This window comes from Scyliorhinus torazame, chromosome 6 (genome assembly GCF_047496885.1).
Source record: "Scyliorhinus torazame isolate Kashiwa2021f chromosome 6, sScyTor2.1, whole genome shotgun sequence".
Taxonomy (NCBI): Eukaryota; Metazoa; Chordata; class Chondrichthyes; order Carcharhiniformes; family Scyliorhinidae; genus Scyliorhinus; species Scyliorhinus torazame.
In genome coordinates, this window is record NC_092712.1 from 278688317 (window position 1) to 278713825 (window position 25509).

General features: G+C 45.2%; 1 protein-coding gene across 5 annotated transcripts in view; it reads right to left on the reverse strand.

Annotated features, from left to right (window-relative positions):
- Positions 1–854: 854 nt before the first annotated feature.
- LOC140425453 (putative tyrosine carboxypeptidase MATCAP2) overlaps positions 855–25509 on the reverse strand; it is a 71085-nt gene continuing 46430 nt past the window's right edge. For all 5 annotated transcript variants that reach the window (XM_072509737.1, XM_072509735.1, XM_072509736.1 and 2 more), the window contains 4 exons: positions 17869–18001; positions 15530–15835; positions 10700–10797; positions 855–4269 (listed from right to left, as the gene is read on the reverse strand). In XM_072509737.1, the coding sequence (XP_072365838.1) occupies positions 4111–4269; positions 10700–10797; positions 15530–15835; positions 17869–18001 (696 nt within the window). In that variant the 3' untranslated portion in view covers positions 855–4110. The remainder of the gene's footprint in view (positions 4270–10699; positions 10798–15529; positions 15836–17868; positions 18002–25509) is intronic.

The following is a 25509-nucleotide window of genomic DNA, read 5'->3' on the forward strand; positions in this document are numbered from 1 at the left end:
TTGGAAGACTTCTTACTGTGCTCACCCCAGTCCAACGGCAGCATCTCCACATCATGGCTTCTTTGGCAAGGCCTTCTTTGGGTGACTGCATCCAGACCTGCCTTCCCCTCTGGTGTCACCTGCTGTTGGCATTGCAGTCTCTTTTGTTGGCCAGCAAGAGTTTGCCTTCATCATATCTCTCCTCCTCCTTCCAATGTTGTAGGAACCTTAGTTGAATCATGCCCACAGCTATTGCAGTAACAGCACTCTGTCAAGAGGACAGACATGGAAATGAGAGCATACTTATCCATAATTCTCACCTATTGAATTAGTGATCAGCGAGTCCATTTAATCAGCCAGCTGTGTGCACCCTGAACCCCACTCAGCCAGGACAATCCTCCTCCCACTTCAATCAAGATTGCATTCACAGAAGCTACGTTTTACACTAGACCCTAACGATGGTATGTGTAACATTTCAGACACACTCTTGAAGCTTCCACCCTCCTCCTATTACCTTCTGACTTCTCCCATCACCCTTGATCCACCCAACAAAAATGTTCACCTTCCCTCTCAGACCCTTGAACCTCTCCCTGTTACCCTGGATCTTATCACCACTTCCACTGACATACCTTCTCCCCCGTGTCTATATCCATGTCTGTCCAAATGCCCACTCTGACCCTGAATCAATTATCCTACTCAATGCTTTAATTGGTGCCCCCTTCAGTTACACATCTGAAAACCCACCCGTCTCAGGACCCTCTATCAAATGCCTTCCGGAAATCTGTGACAAAGGTTAATTTTATTCAATCTATTATAGTTACCCAACAAACGGAGTTTACTATTCACTGAAATTGGAAAATATCACATTGCAGCACTTTACATTTAAATAATTTACTTCTTTATTCTTTCCGGTGGAACAGTTTGTAATTGATGACTGATATATGGTGACTCAAAATGCTCAGAATTCATGGAGCAAATAGACTGCAAATATTTCCACTCCACAAGTACAAAACTGCAAGCACAAAAGAGGTGACTTCTGAATGGGAAAAAGCTGACAGAATTCATCTACAATAAACAAATTACATGCACTATCCTTTGCGAATCTACCACCACAGTAACACAGGGGACATCATTTGGACCCAGCAAGAATGTATACCTGGCATTTGGAGTTTTCCACTTCGCCATTCCTTAGTTCTGCTAGTTACAGAATATTTAATTTTGTCCAAGTCCACACTTACACCAACAGTTTTAGAACAGGTAACATTGCAGCAGTATTAAAACTGAAACACTCGAATGAAATGGTTCATTGATAAGTTTCCTTGAATACGCTACGAGTCCATTTCCAGAGACTGTTCAATATCTTGTGGATAATACATTTAGCTGGAGCTTTCAACATATATAATTTAAGCACAGATAAACAAAATACCTAGAGAACCTCATCTAGATCAAGATTTTTTTTTTTTTGAAACCCTACCCATTCTCCATTTCACAAAGATAATGATCGGAGTTAGAGCATTGTAAAATCACAAACTGTAATTAAATGCAGCATTTCCCAGTAATGAGAACCATGTTGAACACCAAGTAGAAAAAAACTTTTAACAATAAGCAAATGAACTGTTCTTAAGTCAGCAACATTAAGAAAATTGGTAATCTACAAAATTTAGATCCAATGTAATTTTGAATCGAGTTGAGAAGGATTTCATTCAGTGGATCAAAACAAAAACAAAGATATATGTTCACCATACACAACTAGGGGAAAGTGGGAAAGGTGAACAAATACTTATGTTCCCTAAGAGTCAAGATAGATCTGCCCATTGAAGTAGGTACAGCTAACCCAGACTATTTATAAATATATATGGTGAGCATGGGTGGAGAGGTAAAAAGAGGGCATCAAATAGATTAAGGATGGCCCTTCGAAAAATAATTCTTCTCTTTCTCCCCCCAGGTCCACAGTAATCACAATCAGTATTGGTGGTGGGAATGCGTTCTTTTGGGTGTGGGGTGGGGGGAGAGCAATAAGTATCCCAAAGGATTAAAATTAAGAAAGCTCTGAGTGAAGAAAAAACAAAACATGGTTAAATCTATCCATTGATTCTGCAACAGATGCATTTGTGGGAGAAAGTATAAGCCAGATGTGCCCAAAACAATCTGTAAGAGAATCTATTGTATCTTGAGTAAAATTAGACTGATTCAATCGAGCCTTAGATTGATCCTATGTATCAATTATGGAGGGCAATGTCTTTTGGAAAGAGTGCTCAAAAGAGGATGAATCCCTCATCTGTGTTTAACTGCTAGGAAAAAAATTAATTCTTCCTGTGTGTAGAAAAGATGAATTGTCGGAGTTCTATTAATGACAAAGACTTGACTTACAGCTCAGTTTAGTAGTCTCATCAAGCAACCATGGACAGAGGCTCAGATAGCATTACAGAAACAAGGTTAGAGCAAGAGTCCAGGCCTACCATGACTAATTGATGAATAACTTGCATCCCTAGGATTGGCTGCATTCCTTGCCATAGTGTGAGGATAGCAAAATTAAAGCACAGTTTAATCCAGATAGCCACACTGGGCTTTCAGCATTGGAATGTCGGTTGTGTTTGGCGTAATTATGAAGGATGGGATCCACAATCCTGACAGACTGGGCAAAGAGGCCACCACCCTGACTAAATATATTGCCTTTCCTTCACTGTCGCTGAATAAAATCCTGTAAATTCCTGACTCGTAGCTCAATGGGTGTACCTACACCACAAGGATTGCAATATTCATGAAGGCAACTCACCACCACCTTCAAATGCTGCCTTGATGTCAAGAACAGTCACTTTCACCTCTACTCTGGAATTCAGCTCTTTTATCCATTGAATATTTATGCTCAGGTTTAAATATTGAGAATGGAATTTAGCCATCAATTGTTAGCAATCACACACACTGGGCTGGATTCTCCTGTCCCCCAGCCACGTGCTTCCTGGACGCATGCCGTTCGCTGGCGGCAGAACTCTATCTTCTCACCGCTTGTCAATGGGATTTAATCACTCATGAATCCAATGTGTAATTCAAGAGAAACTTCTTTACACAGAATGGTTGGAATGCAGAACTCCTTTCCACAATGTGTAGCTGAGATGAATAGCATTAATGCATTTAGGGACAAGCTAGATAAATACATGCAGAAAGGTGTACAAAAGTATGCTGAGAGGGCTAAGTGAGGAAGATTGAGATGGCTTGTGTGGAGCATCAAGACTGACGTGGATCATTTGGCCCAAATAGCCTGTGTACATTCTCTGTAATGGCTATAAATGGAAGGCAACTTTAACAACACGTTGTTTCCATGTCCCAGATACCAGGCTGTGGGTCAGACAAGAGACGTCAATGGGGTGAACAATAGAAGGAAATTGACACAATTACATTTTAACAATTCCAGAGCTTTACATGATTAAACAATGTGAAATGACACCAGTAAATATACAGAGATCATTAATGTGACATTTTTAACATGTAGCATTTTTGTTGCGGATTTTCTCCATCACTAGTCATTAATTTATTTAGCAGAAATTCTGTGTAATGCTGATGTTTATAATTAACACAGGCCACTGGGTTTATCACTCTGGCAGTTGAACACAACCTCCTCCTGGAGATAAGTTGATGCATCCATCATAACACAGCCAGAGGTGAAATCTTAGACAGGTTAAGTGATGCTACAAAACATTTCGGCAAACTTAATACCATGCTGATGATCACAGCTCTGATTATTGTTTGGGTCTGCCACTACTGTTGGAATCCTTTATTCATAGCACTTTACTCTTACATTCTTAGCTGCACAAATAAATGTTTTCCAGGCAATTCCTTTTTCTCAAGTTTTTTTTGCTTTTTCAGTTTTTTTTTTAAAACAACAAGTATTCAGTTTTCATCTCAATACCATAAACATAATAAAATATATTTACGTAATCTGCTATATTTAGTACTTCAACCCTGCTACCTTTAAGTGATTAAATAACTACAAACGCTAGAGACAGCCAAATACAAATTGCCTGTTAAACATGTTTCCAACTCCGAATGATAAAAGTACTTTTGCTTCTATAAATGTGGCGATAGCTTGGAAATCTCAGTAACTGGATCAATCTACAGAGGTCACAATTCCTTTCAAACCAAAACCTGGAGTTCGCAGTCTGCCAACCCATTCACTTCCATGATCTTGTCCAATTGCTCCTGATAACGACCCTGATCTCGCATGAAGTGAGGTATTTGTGCATTCTGCAAAATGGCAATAACCTTTAGCCGGTCTACATCTTCATAAGACACCTGCAGGAAAGAGAAAAATGGAACCACAATTCGCCTTTTATTTTAATATTAATAGTAGGCATTCATTTTTTTTTCTCCTGGGGTCAAGGGGCTTGTTTCAAATGAATACTCCAGGGAAAAAGCTCAGTGTTAAATTGCCAATCACAAGCTGCTCTCAATTTTTCAATCTAGTCCAATCTAGACCTAATTAAATACAAAGAAATAAGTTAGTATCCTGATGGGAAAATCAGTGGGAGTGTCCCTTTAAGCAATAGAAGTTTACAACAAGGCAATTGGAATGGAATGGTAAATGCCCTACACTTCAATACTACACTTCAATACTTTCCTTCTCCAGCTTCTACATCTAGCGACTTCTCATCCTTAGCGATTTCAACCTCCATATCGCTTCATCATGCTCACTCTCCTGACTACTGTCCTCTTATACTCCTTAATATTTCCTTCATGTAAGCTCCCCAACCCATTTTAGTATTTCAGATGACCACATTACTCCCAACATATCACAGACAAGGCTACCTCTGATAATTTCCTTTTATCACTTTGCATCTGCAGCCCCCACCATGTTTCAAGCTTACTTCCTTGACTACATGTCCCTGGAAAATACTGTCTCCAAATTCACTTACAATTGCACTTGCATAATTCCAACCATCTTTGCCCCTCTATTCACCATGGCTGGAAATTTCTGGCCCGGCCAGAGTGGGCTTCCCCATGGCAAATGCAGCAAGCCATTAAAATATCCTTTGGCTTCAGCAGGACCAGAAAATCCTGCCGACGGGAGGGACCAGAAAATTCCAGTTCACATTTCAGTTACTGATTTGTTTAACCACCCCCTCACCCCCAGAGCACAATGGATAGCACTCATGTGTCTATTACTGGACACATACTGCTCCACATCAGGCATGACTGGAAGGAGGAAATGGGAAGCCCTTAACATTTGTGTTCCCTCATGCAGATTAGTGTTATCCAGAAGGATGCAGAGTGACTGCACAGAGCCCAGCCAGCCAAGTCACAGATGGTGCAGCATCGCATCAATTCCCTCAGCACCCTCCCTTAGTGCAGATACTCTCATGTCGGTGGCTGTGACTGCCTAGGCCACTGATAGTTGGAGGACTGTGGAAGGCCAGGTCCATGCTGGGCTCCAAGATGTGCCCAGGGATGATAATGGCAATAAACAAAAAATATCTGATTATTAGTGGCTGGAGACAAAAAGGTCTGAACATTTTTTGTGACAAGGTAATTCAGTGCTGATCATTCAAAGGAGTTAACATAAAGAGTGCCGAATACCATCCTTCCTTAGTTCCTTGGTATTTTTTTCTCAGCTCCAAAGCTCAATGTAAGAAACCTGCCTAACGGTGGAAATTTCCCATCCCTCGATATGCCCGAGGAATCATTGGGAACATGGCACCTGATGTAGTTATACTGTGATGATGTGTGTATATTTTTATATCTTTTGTGTTATGTGCATATTCTGAGCAAGTAAAGAAAGCTAATTCAGTGTGTATCCAGGGTTAAACAAGGAAGGTTTTTGGAGTCAAATTGGCCGAGGAGTCTAAAGGATGAAAGAGTAAGGGTGTTATCTTTTTGCATTTGTAATGAGGCCTTATTGTAAGTTTAAGCTTCAGGCAAATAAAGCAGATTTGAAATTTACATTTGGGGTTTGTTATATTACGTTATAGTAATATCTTGTTACTTTTTTGCTTACTTTCAGAACGGTCTGATGGTTGGTGTTTAGTAAAACTCTCAGTCTTCAAATGAAGCAAATACTGTTTATTGAGTAACGATTATAAATAACTATGAGTTTGTTCAATCTTCTACACTATAACGGAAGATTAGATAAATAAGAATAAGTATATATAATGTTTAACTACACCTTCTCACTAAGCTATATCTCTCTAACACTCTGCTCACTAGTCACTCCTGATACCAAGAGGCAGGAATCTCCTCGGTGTAGCTTATATACATAGATCTGGTGCTTCCATCTAGTGGTTGTCTAGCGCTTACAGATGTTAACCCCTTACTTACCAACAGATATACAGATCACTACAGGGTTGAGTGTTAAAATTGTGTAGCTATTGCATTTCAAAATAGGTTCAAAGGTAACAAGGAACATTTGCAACTTACAGGAGGTTTGTGAGTAAACAGGGAAAGACATTTTCAATTTTATTGATTCAAAACAAAACCAAAAGAAGAACACAAAAGGTTCTAATATTTGGGGAACTTAAGACAATAGAAAACAAAGATGAAAGAAAATAATAAGTATTTATGGGAACAAGTTTCCATCTAGAGTGAGTCACTGTGGGGGTGGTGGTGGGGGGGGGGGGGTCTGGCTGAAGGCCAGCTCCTTTGTTTTGGCTGTTACATTTTAAAAAAAATATATGAACAATTGAGGCATTTTTGGCATATTAAACAGCAACAGTACAGAACAGTGTGCAAAGAACAATAAACATAGTGCAAAAACCGGCTCCGATCCCACAAGGACCCGCCTAATTAACCCCCTAATCTACGTCACCCTACCCCCCCCCCCCCCCCCACCCCCCGCCCCTGCTGCCGATTAATTTTCCGCGAAGAAGTCGATAAATGGTTGCCACCTCCGGGCGAACCCTGACAGTGACCCTCTCAGAGCGAGAAAAGCTCGCCATGTCCGATAGCCAGGCCTCCGACTTCGGGGGCTTTGAATCCCTCCATGCCAGCAGTATTCGTCGCCGGGCTACCAGGGAAGCAAAGGCCAGAACGTCGGCCTCTCTCTCCTCCTAGACTCCCGGGTCCTCCAAAACCCCCAAAATTGCCACCTCTGGACTCATCACCACCCTTGTTTTCAGTACCCGGGACATAATGTCTGCGAATCCCTGCCAGTACCCCCTGAGTTTTGGACATGCCCAGAACATGTGGACATGGTTCGCTGGTCCTCCCGCACATCTGGCGCACCTGTCCTCCAATCCAAAGAATTACTCATCCAGGCCACTGTCATGTGGGCCCGGTAGACGACCTTGAATTGGATCAGGCTGAGCCTAGCACATGTTGCGGTCGCATTTACCCTGCTCAATGTCTCCGCCCATATGCCCTCTTCTATCTCACCTCCGAGCTCCTCTTCCCACTTAAGCTTCAGCTCCTCGGTCTGCGTCTCCTCTGCTCCCATAAGTTTTTTATATATATCCGAGACCCTCCCCCACCCATCCACTGGATACTACCCTGTCCTGGATTCCCCCAAGTGGCAGGCGTGGGAAGGATGGTATCTGTCTGCGTAGAAAGTCCCGCACCTGCAAGTACCTGAAATCATTCCCTCTCGCCAGCCCAAATTTCTCTTCCAGCGCCCTCATGCTTGGGAAGCTCCATTCTAAGAACAGATCCCCCATCCTCTCAATCCCAGCCCTCCGCCATATTCGGAACCCACCATCCATATTCCCCGGGGCAAACCGGTGATTATCGCAAATTGTGGACCAACGCTGTTAAAAAATTTTAACTAAAGAAAGCAACTCGGTCTTAGGCCAGGTGAATATTTTGTCTCGCAAAGCAATTTGTCTGTTTGAATCTGCCTTTGGAAAATCACATCAGCGCATTTCAGTTCTGTGCTTCTGTTTGCAGTGAAAAGCTATTTATTAATTTGGGGAATACTTCCTGGATTTTTCAGTTCAAAATTTGTAAGGGTTGTTGCCAAAATGATGGTTTCATTGCCTACCTTTGGTAGAGCATTTTTGGAGTTATTTTGTAAGATCTTTTCTCACTTTGTATTTTATCTTGCGTGTTTAGTTTTTGGACGGGAAATCCTGTTGACAACGACAGAGCCACTAGGTCCCACTGGCGGCCTCCTCCGCCACCAAAGTTCACGCTGCAGGGTGGTCGGTAAATCCCTACCTTTATCTTTTCTTTTAATAAATATTTTAATTCTTCAAATTTAAAAGAATTATCACTGCCTTTCTGTGCTTTTTGAGTTCAGTAGCTTTCCTTCCTCTTTTCTACCATACAAAAAAACAGATGATCAGCTGGGATGGCTTTCAATCTGAAATGTGGCTTGCTCAGCATTATCAGCTCCAGTCATAATAACAGAAAGAGGTGAGGGAACATCTGGTCAAGCTTCCAGAAGCTATGCACACCCCAGTACAAAGGATGGAAGAGCCCGTCCATGCCATGATGTTGTATTGTCTCTGATGGGTGCACATGTAGCTTCCTCCATTGAGAGATAGGCAATCTACATGAAGAGCCAAATCCCACAGACCAGTTAGTGCGTAACATTGTCTTCTCCATAAACTCTAGCTAGCATTGGCAAGGCGAGAGGGGCCTGAAGTCACCACCTAATGCTTATCTTCTCAAGTTAGCAGGTAAGTAAAAGTGTGCCTTGCAAGGCAGGTAAAACCTTGCAATGCACACTTCTGCTTCTGGGGGTCTCCTCCAGAGTACTCGGTGTGTGGCCAGCAGTTCCTCAGCCCCTCTGTCAGTGAGCAAAGCACTTAGAGTAGATAGAATAGCAGAGGAGGCTCCTTCACCTCAGCATGGCCCCTAACCCTCAGGCTGCTTCATTGCCACTTCTCACAGCTCCTCCAGCGTCACTAAATTATCAGACTGTTTACCAGCATTGGATGATCAGAAACTATGCCCAATTAAATACTGGGAAGAACAAAGTCATTGTCTTCGGTACCCGCTACAAGTTCTATTCCTAGCTACGATTCCATCTCTCTCCCCAATCTAAACAAGATTATTTTGACCCAGAGATGAACTTCCCACCACATGTCTACACCACCACCAAGACCTACTTTTTGCACCTTTTTAACATCCATTACCCATGTAATTTTTACATCTAGACTTGACTATTCTAGCCCATTCCTGGCCAGCCTCCCATATTCTACCCTCTGTTAACTTGAAGTCATCCAAAACTCAGCTGCCCATGACCTAACGGGTACCAAGTCCCCTTCACCCATCGCCCCTGTGCTCACTAAGCTACATCAGTCCCATTTTTAAATTTTCATCCCTTTTTCCAATTCCTGATTATCTCGCAATTTTCACTTGACCCAGAAAATCTTACTTTTAAATATTATGAATGTCCCTCAACATTTCCATGGGAGATTGCTACAAACTTCAAAATCTGGGATGCATGCTCAAACTTTAAAAAAGGAAGACCTCAGGGCAGTTCAGATTCTGAAAAAACAGCGGAGGTAGATTGTATGGGGAGATTTAAAGGAGAAGTGGACAGATATTGGAGGAAGTTGGTGACTGAGGAGGCAGTGGGGCTTGTTTATGGGATTGACCTGATAGATGGCACTCTTTCCTGGTACTGTACTTGTTATTATCCAATTGAAGATAAATGAATTGGATAAAATCCAAATTGTGCATGTTCTTTGGAAGGAGTGAAGCTGATGGCCTGAATAGTCTTTTCGCATACAATATATTCTCATATTTTATGTATCTGAAACTACAATTTCATTAAGGCTCATATGCCCAATTTGCAGTATTTAAATGGAAACAAACGTGGGTGCAACTAGAGTTCTTTGATATGTTAGGGTAAAATATTTATTTTATTCTAACGCTGTGAAATATAACAATTTAACCCAGCTTTAGTCTCCGGTAAATTTGGGAAATGGATACCAAGTAGCAGAATTAAGTACTTCCAGGTCTACTCTTAACAATGTACCTCAGGCACAATTTGAGACAACTTTGACTGACCAGGGTACATTTTCTCAATTCAGTTATGTGGGGCCACCTCAAATGAGAAAGCCAATTAAGTACTGCTTTGCCTAGTGGCTCTATCATCCATAAGAACTGGACCAGGTTTGGTCAAAGTGGTTTCATTGAAGGCATTCTCGGTGAATTATATGGAAAGCTTAATATGCTGAATATTAATAAGCTTGCCAATTTGCACACCTAGTTCTAAATTCAACATTCCACAGAAATGCTAACTGCTAAATTTGATGCTTAGAAATCTGACGGAGGACTGGTTTGAATAAGGCACCTTCCGTAAGGTGCACCATTGCACGGTCATCAAGAATGTCCAAAAATACAGTTGTATGTAAATCAAATGCCTGAATAAAATCTAAAATTGTCATGACACTAGTCTTTAGTAATACCTTAGTTTCTTTTGAAGGGCAAGTTAGAAAACTAAACTAACTGTCATAGAGAGTCTGACAATTTGCACTGTCCCTCAGTTCTAAACAAGGTAATTTAAAACCATCCAGTGAAGATGGATTTGGAAGTTGTTAGTTTTACTGTCCTGTTCTATATTCTGGAGCGGATTTGTGAATCTGAGCTCAGCAAGACGAACTAAAAGAGGTGAAAGCTCGATGGACATTGAAGGCAGGTTCCAGGTTGGCCTCACACAGCAAGATTGTATTAATTGTTTGACCATTTCACAGTTTACATCTGTAACAACTGAGAATTTGCAAAAAGTATGATCAATACTTGTGTGAACAGCACAAAATGAATCGGGCTGTCAATTTTACTGTACCTTTCCCAGTGCTGTTAAAAGCTGGAAGTCGATGTTATCCCTGTGTCTCAGAATTTTAAGGATGCCGTCCAGATAGACTTGGTCTTTGCTAAAACAGCCTAAATAAGACAAATCAGAAGTGTTTGCCAAGTAATTTCTCTATCCCCAAGAATAGTTTTCATGTTTGTATTCTCATATGAATCTGGGGAGGAAGAAGGATAAGGAAACAGGGGAGTTGAGGGTGGGGACAAGAGAGGTAATGAGGGGAGGGAGGGGGTGAAGAGATGGAGGGAGGGGGAAGAGAGGGAGGGAGTGAAGAGAAAGAGGGGGGAAAGAGAGGGAGGGGGAAAGAGAGGGAGGGGGAAAGAGAGGGAGGGGGAAAGAGAGGGAGGGGGGGAAGAGAGGATGTGAAGAGAGCTTGAAGAGAGGGAAGGGAAGAATAGGAGGAGGAGACGAGAGGGAGGAGATGGAAGGGGGAGAGGGACGGAGGGAAGTAAGAACAAAGGGAGAGGTGGAGATGGAGGGGAGTAGAGAGAGTGGAGAAGAGTGGGTCTGGAAAAAGGGAATGGAAGGGAGGAGGAAAACTGAATAATCTTGAGGAGCAAGAAAAAGGCAAAGAATGAGGCAAGGCAAAGAATAAGAGTAAAGTTTCAGTCACAGATGTTTCTTGAGTAAGGAGTTTTCACAGATAAATCAAAAAGTATTTTTTGCCAACTCAGGATGTTCCAAGCTACTCTACAGCCAATTAAATACTCTTGAAAAGTAGTCACTGTTATAATGTGGCAAAATTGTACAACCAATTTGCACACAAACTACAGAAGAGAAGTTCACATGGAGACAGAATGAAGACATGGAGGGGGCTTTTAGACATGGAGGGAGCATTTCTGTCCCCATTTTCGGTGGGCAGGAATGGTGGCAGGGTTGCAGAATCCAACAGGGGTCCCCGAATGGCTTTTACGTCAGAATCTTTCTTTCCAATTGTCCCCACCCCTGCCAATGATGTAATAGGGTTCCTGCCATGAAAGGTCATAAACCCCATTACCATACATTGTAATATCATTAGCGGGCTTCCCGATTCTTATTATTCCCCCATGTTAGGATTTCCCACCCTGCCGATAATGATGTCACATTGGCAGGGTTTTCAACAGCTTTTAACAAACAGGGACCTGGCGAAGAGAATGCGCCGGGGAGGCACTGGCAAGAGAATGCGTTGGGGAGGCACAGGCAAGATAATTCACCGGGGAGGTACTGGCAAGAGAATGTGCCGAGGAGGCACAGGCAAGAGAATGTGCCGAGGAGGCACAGGCAAGAGAATGTGCCGGGGAGGCACAGGCAAGAGAATGCGCCAGGGAGGCACAGTTAAGAGAATGCGCCAGGGAGGCACAGGTAAGAGAATGCACCAGGGAGGCACAGGGAAGAGAACTCCCCTGCTCCTCTTTAAATAGTGCTGATATCACATTTCATGGTAAATGTGGTACACCAGTCTGTGTAGCACTAGAGCGCCAGTCTCGAGTACATGTTAAAGTCTGGCACATGAACCCACAACCCAATAATCCTGGGGCTAATTCAACGCTTGGAACCACAAATACATACAGGAATGGATATATGTACATGTGTGTGTGTAATATATATATATATATATAACACACACACACACACACCTTACACAGAATATTGCCCCCGACTTGCCCCAGATTGTTAAACATAAAAATATAATTAATTTGCTCTAGAATTTCAATATTTTGCTTAAAAAGATCAGGTGTGACTACAATTCCTAAAACGATGAAATGCCTCAGCTTCTATGCTCTGAGTTGAAGCTCCAAGAGATTTGAGCACAAACTCTAGGTTGAACTCCAGGCTGAGAGGCAGAAGATAGAGTAGGGATAATGGGCATAATATCTATTTGGTAGGTTGTGACTAGCAGTGTCACATAAGGACCTGTGTTGAGGCTTTAACCATACTTAATAATGGCATTGATCATGGAATAGAAAGCAATGTATCTAAATGTGACGATGATAAAGAGAGTTGGCATTGTAAGAAACAAAGATAAATGAATAAATTACAGAGGATTTTGATAGTTTAAAGTGAATGACCAAAACTGTGGCAAATGGATTTTAATGTAGGAAAATGTGAAGTTATGCATTTTAAACAGAAAAATGTTAGCACTAGGTACTTTCTAAAGGGGAAATCGCAAAAAAAAAGACTGGCTGTGTCTTATAACCCACACGAGACCTATGGGATAGGACCACTCAGTCTCCACATGAGTCTCATTGAGTATGAGCGTCTCCGCTGAGGGTTGGGGGCCCCATCAGCGGAGCCATGGACATTATGTAGAAAAGCTCAGCCCAAGTGGCCGAACTGGGAATTCCTGACTGGGACCTCTGCATAACATATAAATAGTTTCTTGTTCAATAAACAAACAGTTTCTTTTAGCCTCTTGTGTGGACTCCTCCGTGGACAAAATACTGTGTAAAGAGAGTTGGGGTCCAAGGACATAGGTCAATAAAATTACATCAATAGATGCAGAAAATAATTTGAAAATCTAATGGAATAGTGCCCTTTATAGCTAGAATACCAAAAGGGTTGAAGTCATGTTTTGGGTATGCAAAGCTTTGATTGGACCAGGCTGAGAGCATTGTCAATAGTTCAGGGAACCACACTTTAGGAAGGATACACTGGCCTGGAGTGTCTACAGTGTAGGTTTATCTGAATGATAACTCGCCTCCAAGGGTTCAGTTAAGAGCTGAGATTACACAAACTATTTATCCTGACATTTAGACGGCAAGGGATGATTTGATCAAAGTTCAAGCTATTAAGAAATAGATAAGGTAGAGAACACCAATTTCTGTTGGTTGGAGTGTCTAGGACTGGGAGTAGTGTAAAAATTAGAAATAAATCAGCTGTGAAATTAGGAAATACTTCTACACACAAAATCTGATAGAAGTGTGGATCATTAATGTTAGATGAATTGTATACCTGAGATTAATAGATTGTTGTCCAAATGGATATGGGGCAAAGGTGAGTCTATCGAGTTAAGTCGCAAATCATCCAGGATCTCATGGAATGGCAACAAGATCAAGGGGCTAGGTGGACGACTCTAGTTCCTTTGTTCTTACCGACTGCACTGACAGTAGCACTGTCAGGGATGCCATCTTTTGAACAAGGCATTAAATCGAGGGCATGTCTGGATTCTCAGGTGGAAGTAAATGTTTCCATGGCATTTTTCAAAGAAGAGCAGGGATTTTTTTCCCAGTATTCTGGCCCATTTTATTCTTCAACCGATGATCACCCAAACAGATGCGATTATATTATTGTTGTTTGAGGGAGTCATGTGTATAAACTGGCTGCCATGTTTCCTACATTACAAAATAGATGATACTTCAAAAGTACTTAATTAGGTCTAAACTGTTTTGGGAAGTCCTGAGGGGTTGTAATTTAAGCTAGTTTTAAAAATATTACTGGGGGGGGGGGGGATTTTGCCCCAGCGTTCACTGCGAGCGCAAATGGCAACGTTAGCACAAAATCACATGAGAGTTCGGAAACAAGATTCTTGCCGGCGAGATCTCATTTCCCGATTTTCCTTGCCCCTTGCTGGTGACATAACGAGGTTCCCATCCATTCCAACCTCATTTAAAGGATTAAAATTTATTGAGATATAATTATATCCACATGATTCCCCCCTCACTAAATATTCATATCTCCTGCGGAAGCAATATGACAAGAATCAGTCAAGCAGAACCCCCAGGGGTGCCAAAGTAAATATAACTCGCGGGAAGTGGGACATGCATGGTCACTTTCCCTGACACTGCCCCCAACACAGGTTGGCACTTCCCCAGCACTTTTCCTGGCATAGGTTGGCACTGCTTCCTGACACTGTCCCTTGGCAGTGCCAACATGGCTGTGCCAGGACAGGCATGGAGGTCCCTCATATTTGGGGAGGGGGGAAAGGGGGGGGGGGAAAAAGAAGGGGGAAAGAGTTCCCCTTATGTATGGTTGGGGGGGGGAGCGGGATGCTGCTGCCCGTGAAGGGGGGGGGCGGGCGACGCCTGCGAAGGGGGGGCGGGCGACGCCTGCGAAGGGGGGGGGGGGGCGGGCGACGCCTGCGAAGGGGGGGGGCGGGCGACGCCTGCGAAGGGGGGGGCGGGCGACGCCTGCGAAGGGGGGGGGGCGGGCGACGCCTGCGAAGGGGGGGGGCGGGCGACGCCTGCGAAGGGGGGGGCGGGCGACGCCTGCGAAGGGGGGGGCGGGCGACGCCTGCGAAGGGGGGGCGGGCGACGCCTGCGGATGGGGAGGGCGACGCCTGCGGATGGGGCGGGCGACGCCTGCGGATGGGGCGGGCGACGCCTGCGGATGGGGCGGGCGACCCCTGCGGATGGGGCGGGCGACCCCTGCGGATGGGGCGGGCGACCCCTGCGGATGGGGCGGGCGACCCCTGCGGATGGGGCGGGCGACCCCTGCGGATGGGGCGGGCGACCCCTGCGGATGGGGCTACCCAATGGGGGAGCCATGCTGTTGAAGATAATCTTCAGTATTTATGGTACATTTCAGGGGAAGCTGGATAAATAAATGCAGGAGAAAAGATTCGAAGAATATGCCGATTGAATTTGATGTAGATGATTCATGTAAAGAATAAACACCAGGATAGATCAGTTGTGACTAATGACCCGTTTGTGTGATGTAATTTCAATATCATTATCTGCAATAAAATCATCTTTGGATTTCCTGAAAAGATGAAAGATGCAGCAGGATTACACGATCACCACCATTCAAAGTTCCGGTTGCAAAATCTTGTTCCATAAATATGATCGCTAACCGTGTATTGAGGTCTGCTTCATGAGAACAAGTTTCTACCTGGTTGGGATGTGTCAGTCTGACCACGTTTGGCTCGCACACAATAGTCCCACCGAGTGTTCGGGTTTTCCACAAATTTCCCAATATCCTGAAAAAGTTCCCTAAAGGACATGTGGCTCGCCTGGTAGACTGTGTAGTAGAGCAGAGCTGCTCTCCAGAGGAAAGGGTCCTTGTGGAACAGCACACTGTGGATACTGGCCAGTCCCTCTTCAGTTGGGTTGATTGGTTTCAGCCCATATTTTTTACGACCATTCCAGTTACACCAAGGCTGTAGATTATTGTTTAAACCTCGGAGGTAATGGGTACCTGCACAAGAAATTCAATATTAATTCTACAAGACTCACGATAAAAGAAACATTCTCAATCAAGGCAGGTATTTTTACCAATCCGGAGACCCAAATGAAATACATCACAACACAAAGTTTGCTTTCCTTCAAATGTCAAAGCAGCTTATATTTTCAATTAAATTAAACCAGTGTGGATTTTTTCCAGTGTTGGATTTTATGTATTCATGCTGTTTCTAAGATAAAGTTTGCCCAGACTTCCATTTACTGCTGTCAGTGGGAGCAGACCTTTGGCAATGGCCCCTGTGGTTAGACACACGAAGATGTGAAAAATGTCTGACTAATCTCATCCAATTGTCCTTTTTTTCCATATCTTACAGGGCATTTGTTGAGGGATTTAAAATTGCATTTATATGGCACCTAATCACATCTCAAATGTCCCAATGCACTTCGCTGGTAATTAATTATTTTGAAAAAAGTTGCCATTTAGACAAATGCAGAAGCCATTTTGTCAGCACAAAAATCCCATGAACAGGAAAGAGATGAGTGACTAGGTTTGCTCAAAAACACAAATAGGGGGCGCGATTCTCCAAAATGGAGACCAAGTGTTCGCGCCGTCGTGAACGCCGTCGCGTTTCACGATGGCACGAAACGGGCGCGGGCACTACCGATTCGCTGAAGCGGTTCACGGCGCTCAAGCCTCCCTTCCCGCTGCCAAATGGGCGCTGCTCCAACCCACGCATGCGCAGTTGGGCCGCGCCAACCCGTGCATGCGCAGCGGACTTCTTCAACGCTCTGGCCCCGACGCAACATAGCGCGGGGGTTCTGGGGCCGGGAGCTGAACAAAGTAGGCCAGGGGAGTGGGGGGGGGGGGGGGGGAGAAAAGAGAGGCCGGCCCGCCGATCAGTGAGTCCCGATCGGGGGCCAGATCCCATCGGAGGTCCCCCCTCCGGTGAAGGAGCGCTTTTCCCCGCCCCACAGGCCGCCCCCCAACCCTTTGCACAGAGTTCCCGCCGGCAGTGACCAGGGGTGAACGGCGCAGGTGGGACTCTGCCGTTTCCGCACAGCCGCTCAGCCCATCCAGGCCGGAGAATTGGCGGCCTGGCCACGGACAGCGGCCTGCAACCGGCGCGGCGCCAAATACGCTGGCGCAAATGGCGCCGATTCTCCGCACCTCGGAGAATCGCGCGCCGGCGTTGGGTCAGCGTGGCGCGGTTGCGGCGATTCTCCGGCCCGACGCGGGGCTCGGAGAATCTCGCCCATCATCTCCTGTTTTTGACAGTAAGTGGGAGGGGATCTCACTAAATAGGCAAAGAGGCCTTGATTTAATATCTGATTCAAAACCTCCAATAATATAAAATACTGCATTGCAGAATCAACCCAAAATAGGGATTTACCACTGGTCTGTAGCTTGAATCCAACTGCTCAGCCCAGAATCAACAGGACTTCCAGCTAAGCCAAGCCTCCATATCCCTGGGCTGAAAGAAAATGGTGAGAGACTCCACTGCTGCTCATTATTCAGCGACACTCTGTTGGTAGAAAATGTTTCTGTATGCATCAGGTGAGATGCCAGCAACACGTACTCTCTATATTCTTACATGAAAGATGACCACTCAAATGTTTTAACCAGGTGCGGTGAAGAATCACTCCACACAATTGCTTCAGGCTGGAAGGAAGGATAAATCATCATATTGTACTCCAGTCCTACACACTTACCCCATTCAAGTCAGTCAGTTGGAATAGAAGCTAAATGGATTAGATGAGTCCAGTCTATAATATCTTTCTATAATGTACATTACAAATTACTTAACCACAACATTCTAGATATATGTTTACAATTAAACATCATGGCGAAGTGGAGAGGGGAATATATTTAAGAATTTTGTTTGGTGTTGGAAACTTATTTTTTATTGCACTAACGTCTAACCGGTTGAATGGCCATTAATTTTAAAGTAGGAACAAGTGCTCAAGGTTAATTGTTGGCCTATTGATCTTAGCACGGACTCCCCTATTTTCTGAAACTCAGCTACGAAATGTCAATGTGGACTTTCGTACCTATCTCGTGTCTTAGCATCCCCTCTAGCCAGTGCTCTCGAGCAGTAGAAACGTTGATGGTCAGAGTTGGACGTCCATTCACTATCGTCATAGAGGCACGGGATAGCAGATCGTCTGTTAAGTGGACTGCAATCTGGAAAGTTAAAAAATGAAATGTACTTAGAAGGTTTGCAGAACAGTGGCAGCCTGCAGTAACTAAATAGAAAACTGTAATACTAAAAATACATGAAAATCCTAATGAAACAGAACAGATGAAAAATACCCGTAAACCCCTGGGACAGATTTCTCCCATCCCACCTTTTCGTGGGTGGGAACAGAGAATCTAGCAGGAACCAGAAAGTTGGAAACTCACCAGCATAAAAACCCACTGCAATTCTCCCAAAGTAACGTTAGTTTTCCCCCTGCCTGGTGGCATAAACACCATTTGTATTCATTTTCATGTCATGCTCATTAAAACAGCTGCCTGCCGGAATCTCCCCATTCCTTCTGATCTTGCTTCAGCCCAGGGAGAAATGATGTCAGCCTCAAAAAGATTTGAAAAAGAGTGCACAAGGAGGAGCTCAATTTGTTCAAGACTTGGGAGGGGAGTGCAACATATGTAACCTACCCACCATAATGTTGCACCGTTCCTGTTGCACTGACTGCCATTCTACTGGGACCGGCCGGTTCGTGTCCTCCAGCTCCATGCTGAGCTTCTCTTTATGTACAGCATTATGCTGTGGGACTCATGGACCCTCCACCTGGATCATTCTGGTCAGTGTTGCCCCCAGGGTTGTGAACTGAAGGTGTCTTCTGCTCCCGATGTCTGCCACTGTTTTCTGTACAGATAGCTCTATGCTGTAGGGCTGATACACCTCCACCTGGACTGACCCTGACCAGTGTTGCATCTGGGGTTGTGAACTGCAGGGGTCTTCTGCTCCCTATGTCTGCCACTGTTGTCTGTATTGGCAGCACTGTGCTGCGGGATTCATGCACCTTCCACTTCAACCGACCAAAGTTCAACCGGGATAGTGTGAGAGATGAGGATGGGGCTGAAAGGGGCAAGGAGGAGAGAGGACTGTTCAAGGGAGGGGTGTGTGGTGATATGCCTGTGAATAATATTGTACATAATTAGCAATACGACCTCCAATCAGCTGGGGGCGTTAGACCTTGATCACGTGGCATGGGACACTCATCAGTTGGTGGTGAGGCTTACAATCAGACAGTTGCACATAGGGTAGTTCCAGAGTATCCTAGTCTGTATAGTATTTTGTATGTTATCCTTCCACGTGTTCCTCAATACAGCATCATTCTAGTTGTCAACAGCAGTTTTGTGTGTATCATTGCAACGGCAAGACAACAAAACACAACATGGTACCAGGTGCCCAGAACATTTAAAGGTAACAACAGAAAAGACGAGGCGCAACCGGCTGAAGAACGAAAATAGAAGATTCTTCCGCCGACCTGGTGAACTAAGCCTATCTGCAACTCAATGCAGTAAACGATGGTGAAGTTAGAGATGGAAGGTTTAAAGGCACCCCACCAGCTTCAATTCTCAGGTAACAGAGAAAAAAATTGGCGTGCTTTTAAGCAGCAATTCTGATTCTATATTGTAGCCCTTGGCCTGCAGGCTGCTCACGTTATTGCATTGCTGCTCACGTTAGCAGGTCCTCCAGCAGCATAACTATACAATACCTTTGCCTGTGACAGCGAAGAGGAAAGTGTCACGTGAGAGTATCTTTAAGAAATGGGTGTTTATCAAATAGTTTTGGTGGATGTACCTTTAAAAAAATGAGTGTTTATCAAATAGCTGTACTGGGTGTACCTTTAAGAAATGGTTGTTTATCAAATAGCTGCAGTGATGTCAGAGTGTGGGTGGAGCTGGGCTGTCTGTCTTTTTTACTTTCGATTTGGGCTGTCAGCTACAGGGTGTGTTTGATTTCGTTTTGCAGATTGGGAGCTGCATCCAGAGAAACAAGGTGTAATTCTGATCTCTTTCTGAATGAAAAGAATGCCTTCAGATCACTTGCTAATTTAAGTGATAACTGCTCTCAGTAGAGAATTTAAACCTGCTGCCTTTCTGTAAAAAGGGTCTTTTGTCTTATGGATGGTGTAAGGAAAGATTAGTGGTTACTTATAGAGTCCTGTATTCTTTGGGGGGAGTATTTGAGTTGATAGTTGCTAATATGTTTACGGTGTGTATTTAAAAATGTACTTTTCATAGAATAAACATTTTTTTTGTTTAAACATACTTTAGCTCTCTGTTGCACCACACCTGTAAAGTGGGCCCTTGTGCTCCCCACAACCAGAATCTATTTAAAGTTATGGGTCAGGTGAACTCCATGATACACTTTGCGGTTCCCCCAACCCTGAAACACTGGCCCGTAATAAGAGCAAGAGCTACGATGAGGTGATAAAGTACTTCGGTATTGCTCTCTGAAACAAAAAACATGTGAACGTGACACATTTAGTACGCATACCCAGAAAGAAGAGTTTCAATCAGATGTGTCATGCAAGTGACTACAGCAAACTAGCACGCTCAACCGAAAATATTTTGCCGCCAACATAAGCCATAAGGGTCTTAGCCCGTCCAAAGGCCGCTCGCCTCCTTGCCAGCTCCGTCTTGAAGTCCCGGTATATACTTATTCACTTGCCTCCCCACTCCACCTCAAGCCTCTGCTTCGCCCACCTCAGCACACTCGCCTTCACCTGAAAATTATGGAAACAGTTGGTGGCTCATTCATCCTCAGCTTCAGCCGGAGCGACCAGTGGGCCCTGTCCAACCGTTACTGAGAGGTCTCCGATCCCTTCCCCATCAGCTTCGTCATCATATCGGCAAAGTATTCTGTATGCCTCTGGCCCTCCAGCCCTTCGGGCACACCCACGATCCTCAGGTTATGCCATTGTGACCTGTTTTCCAAGTCTTTCACCTTGGCTCTCAGCCCTCAGTTCATCTCCACCACCCTCCGCAGCTCCTCATCCACCGAGATGAAATGGCCACTATGCCATGTCAAGGCCTCCTCCATCCCTTTCAGTTTCTCCCACTGCTGCCACACCGTCGCCGAAGTTCTCACCAACCCCTCTTTCACCAGGGCAAGGGTCTCTCATACCCACGCCTTAAGCGAGGCTATCATGACCATCTGATGCTTTTAGAAATGCATTCAGAACAGCCTTTCAAACTTCCAAGCCATCACCTCCGTCATCTTTTCCACCGTGATGGTTGTGGCCCCACTCTACGGCTCTCTCCTGCCATCTTTCCTCCTGCTGCACCCCTCACCATGGTCGTCGGCAGTCCTTCGCTCGCTGCCTTCTTCCCTGGATTCTTCTAGCCAGTTTTTGACAATCTATAAATGCTCCAAACCTTCCCACAGCTCCTCACGAAAAAACCTTCATCAAAATCTGGGCTAAAAAGGCCATAAAAGATAGCTCTGTCAGGAGCCACCAAACACGTGACCTCCCTCTACATGCCGCAACTGGAAGCCCCCCATCATAACTTCAGATAAGGACTTAACCACACCTCCCTGACACACACAAGGGTGAGGACACTAGTGGTATTGAGGTTGACATCACATGAATGTTCATCTCAGGGTGGGACATTATTACTGAATGAGAGGATGGAGAAACCTTTTGAAAAGGGACAGAGAGGAGGTAGGGGGCGGAGGCTGCCTGGGGGCGGGCCGGTGGAGGCATGGGGTGCGGGCTGGAGACTGGCCCAAGGAAGGGGATGGCTGATCGGCGAAGGGGGGGGGGGGTGATGAGCCGCCCAACTAGGCCGATCACCTGGAATGTACGAGGGCTAAATGGACTGGTCAAAAGGGCACACGTGTTCGTGCATGTGAGAGGACTGACAGCGGACGTGGTAATTCTACAGGAGACGCACCTTAGAGTAGCTGACCAGATTAGATTAAGGAAGGGATGGGTCGGACAGGTTTTTCACTCGGGACTGGACTCGAAGACTAGTAAGGGCCGTGATCCTGATCAACAAACAAGTGGTGTTTGAGGCAGGAAGAATAGTTTCCGATGGGGGAGGCCGGTACATTATGGTCAGTGGGAAATTGGAGGGGGTGCAGGTGGTACTAGTAAATGTGTATGCACCAAATTGAGACGATGTGGAGTTTATAAAGAGGATGTGGAGGAAGATACTGGACCTGGATTCGCATAAGTTGGTCATGGGAGGGGACTTTAACACAGTTATTGACCCTGGTTTAGGCCGGTCAAGCTCAAAAACGGGCAGGGTGCCAGCAATGGCAAAGGAACTAAAAGAGTTCATGGAGCAGATGTGTGTGACGGGGGGGGTGGGGGGGGGGGGGGGGGAGGTGGACCCACGGAGATTTGGGCAGCCGAGAGTGAAGGAGTTCTCTTTCTACTCACACATGCATAAAGTGTACTTCTGGATTGATTTTTTTCATTTTGAACAGGGCTCTACTGACGGGGGTAGTGGACACGGGGTATTTGGCGATTACAACCTCAGACCATGCCCCGCAGTGGGTTGACCTACAGGTTAGTAAGGTCAGTAACCAGCGCCCGCACTGGAGGTTAGACGTGGGACTTTTAGCTGACAAAAAGTTGTGCGGGCGGCTGAAGAAATATATTCAGAACTACCTGGAAGTCAACGACACGGGGGAAGTTTCAGCAGCGATGGTCTGGGAGGCATTGAAGGCAGTGGTTAGAGGGGAGCTGATCTCAATACAGGCCCACAGGGAGAAGGCAGACAGGGCAGAGACGGACCGACTGGTAAAGGAGATATTACAGATGGACAGGAGGTATGCGGAGACCCCAGATGCAGGGCTTTTAAGGGAACGGCGGAGGCTACAGGTGGAATTTGGCTTGTTAACCAGAGAGAGGGCGGTAGAGCAACTGAGAAATGTGAGGGGGGCGATTTATGAGCATGGAGCGAAGGCAAGCAGAATGCCTACACAGCTTAGAAAGACAGAGGCAGCCACGGAGATAGGAAAAGTAAAGGATGGGGATGAGAACCTGGGTGGAGACTCAGCAGGGGTGAATAAGGCGTTAAAGGAGTTTTATAGTAGGCTATACGGGTCGAACCCCCAGCTGGGCCGGAGGGGATGAGGCACTTCCTAGGGGGGGCTGAATTTCCCGAAGGTGGATGGGGAACTGGTAGAAGAGCTGGAGGCCCCAATCGGGATGGAAGAGGTAGCGGAAGGTCTGAAGGCCATGCAGTCAGGTAAAGCCCCGGGGCCGGAGGGGTACCCAGTGGAGTTCTATAAAAAGTTCTCTGGGATATTGGGGCCGGTCTTGAAGAGGACATTCAATGAGGCAAGGGAGAGAGGGGTGCTGCCCCCGACGATGTCACAGGCCACGATTTCGCTGATTCTGAAGCGGGCCAAGAACCCGGAGCTGTGTGGGTCCGACAGGCCGATATCCCAGTTGAATGTGGATGCCAAATTACTGGCCAAAATCTTGTCCTCTAGGATTGAGGACTGTGCCGGACGTGATTGGGGAGGACCAGACAGGATTTGTTAAGGGAAGGCAGTTGGTGGCCAATGTAAGAAGGTTGTTAAATGTGATCATGATGCCCCCGGAAGGTAGGGAGATGGAGGTAGTGGTCGCAATGGATCCGGGAATCCAGGAGGGGAAAGAGGCAGACGTTCTGGCCTTTGCTTCCCTGGTAGCCCGGAGACGGATATTATTAGCTTGGAGGAACTCAAAGCCCCCCGAAGTCGGAGAACTGGCTATCGGACATGGCTAGCTTTCTCTGTTTGGAGAAAATCAAGTTCGCCTTGATAGGGTCAATGTTAGGGTTCGCCCGGAGATGGCAACCGTTCGTCGACTTCTTTGCGGAAAATTAATCATCAGCAGAAGGAGGGGTGTTAGCTTAGTTTAGTGTAGGGGGTTAATAAAGGTGGGACCTGTAAGGGAGGAAGACAGCTTTTGCACTTTGTTTATAAACTCATGTACATTGTTTATTTTATTGTTGTTGTAAACCAATGAGAATGAAAGGAAGGCATGTGATCAGAGGGGTTGGAGCAGAGGTTGGGTGAGATGCATATTCCATGTGTGTGACGAGCCCAGCCTCGAAGGGCCAGAGGATGCAGTGTGAGCAACATGATGATTGGGAAGGCAGTGACATGAGTGTGTCCGTGAGAGAATAAGTGCTGATTTGTGTCCCCTGCTAATGGACATGTGAGATCCTTGAAGAGAGTCATGGTTTGAGAATAGGGTGCCATGGTGAGAGGTTGATAGTGGAGGGAGTGGAGAGAGGACTTAACCTGGCGGAGCAGATGAGATCTTTCATCTGCTTCCTGAACTGGGTCATGCTTGTGGCGCAGTTGCCAGCCATGCTAACCTCCTCAGTGATGACCTCCCAGGTGAAAGAGGTGATGGGAAGAGGACATGTCTGTCTGTACAGATTCCTTGAATCAAGGCGTCAAGGACCTGGTGGCTGAAGTCGGGTGCTGTCTACTTCAGAAGTGCCTTGTTCCTTGGCCAGTGGGTGTGGCTGGATGCCATGTTAATCAGGCTCCTGGCCACAGCTTGACTGGTGTTTAATATGGTTTTGGGACACACACACACACACACACACACACACACACACACACACATGAAACTCACACGAGGAAAGATTCCAATGATACCTCGTAGCAAATTGAACACCAGAGGACCTAAACATCGCAACATTTCTCAGTTCATTGGGGCATAAAACGTTTCCGCGGCTACAAAATTTAGTTCACCCAGTAAATCTGGGAGGTAAGTCCTACTTCAAGGTAAGGAAAATTTTAGACCTCTCCTCGACCATTATTGATTGCAGAAAGGTTCAGGTTCCACTACTGTAGTCAGGAAGAAGGTGAAAGCATTTTACAATTCCTAGAAATTTTAAGAAGGTTAGCAAAATTTTGAGAGTTTGGTGCAACACTTTATGATACTCTTCGTGACAGTCTGGTTTTTCAACTCGTCAATGAAGGTATTCGGAAAAGCTGCTTACTGTAAATCATTTAACTCTAAAATCTGCTGTGAAAGTTGTCACATCTATGGAGCTCACAACAAAAGACGCTTCACAGTTAGGGGCTCGAGCAAAGATCCACAAAATGGATACCACAAGGAACAAGGCTGCTAGGGTACAACAGGTCACTAATGTACACAGGTTGGACACTTTGCAGGGGAATACTGGAGTAGATCAAATAGATGCAAGAACTGTGGGGGAAAAGGCCATTTTGCCAAAGCATGTTGGGCTCAGAAATCTTCTTGAACACAAAAGATGTGCAAGAAAAATAAACACACCTAAACAGGCGAGGCATGTCTATAAATTAGTAGACAAAGTTTAAGATCACTCGGAAGACAGTGTACCAGAGCTACTGTAGGAGCTGAAACTAGGTGTTTTGTCAGTACGGGGCGATCAACACCATTTTTGGGCATATCCAAAACTCGAAGGTCATGAAATCAAAATGGAAGTGGATACGGATGCAGCAGTATCGTTGATACCGGAGACAATTTACAATCAAAAGCTGAAGCATCAACTTTAAAACCATCGAATGTAATTCTAAGGAATGTAGACTGAAGAGGTAGTACCATTAAAAGATTGCATTACGGGGAAAGTAGAAGCACATGGGCAGACGGTGACGTTGCCTCTTCAACGTTGTCCATGGAAAGTTTCCCGTTTTATTTGCTGGAGCATGGTTGGCAAAGAGTCGACTCAACTGGGAA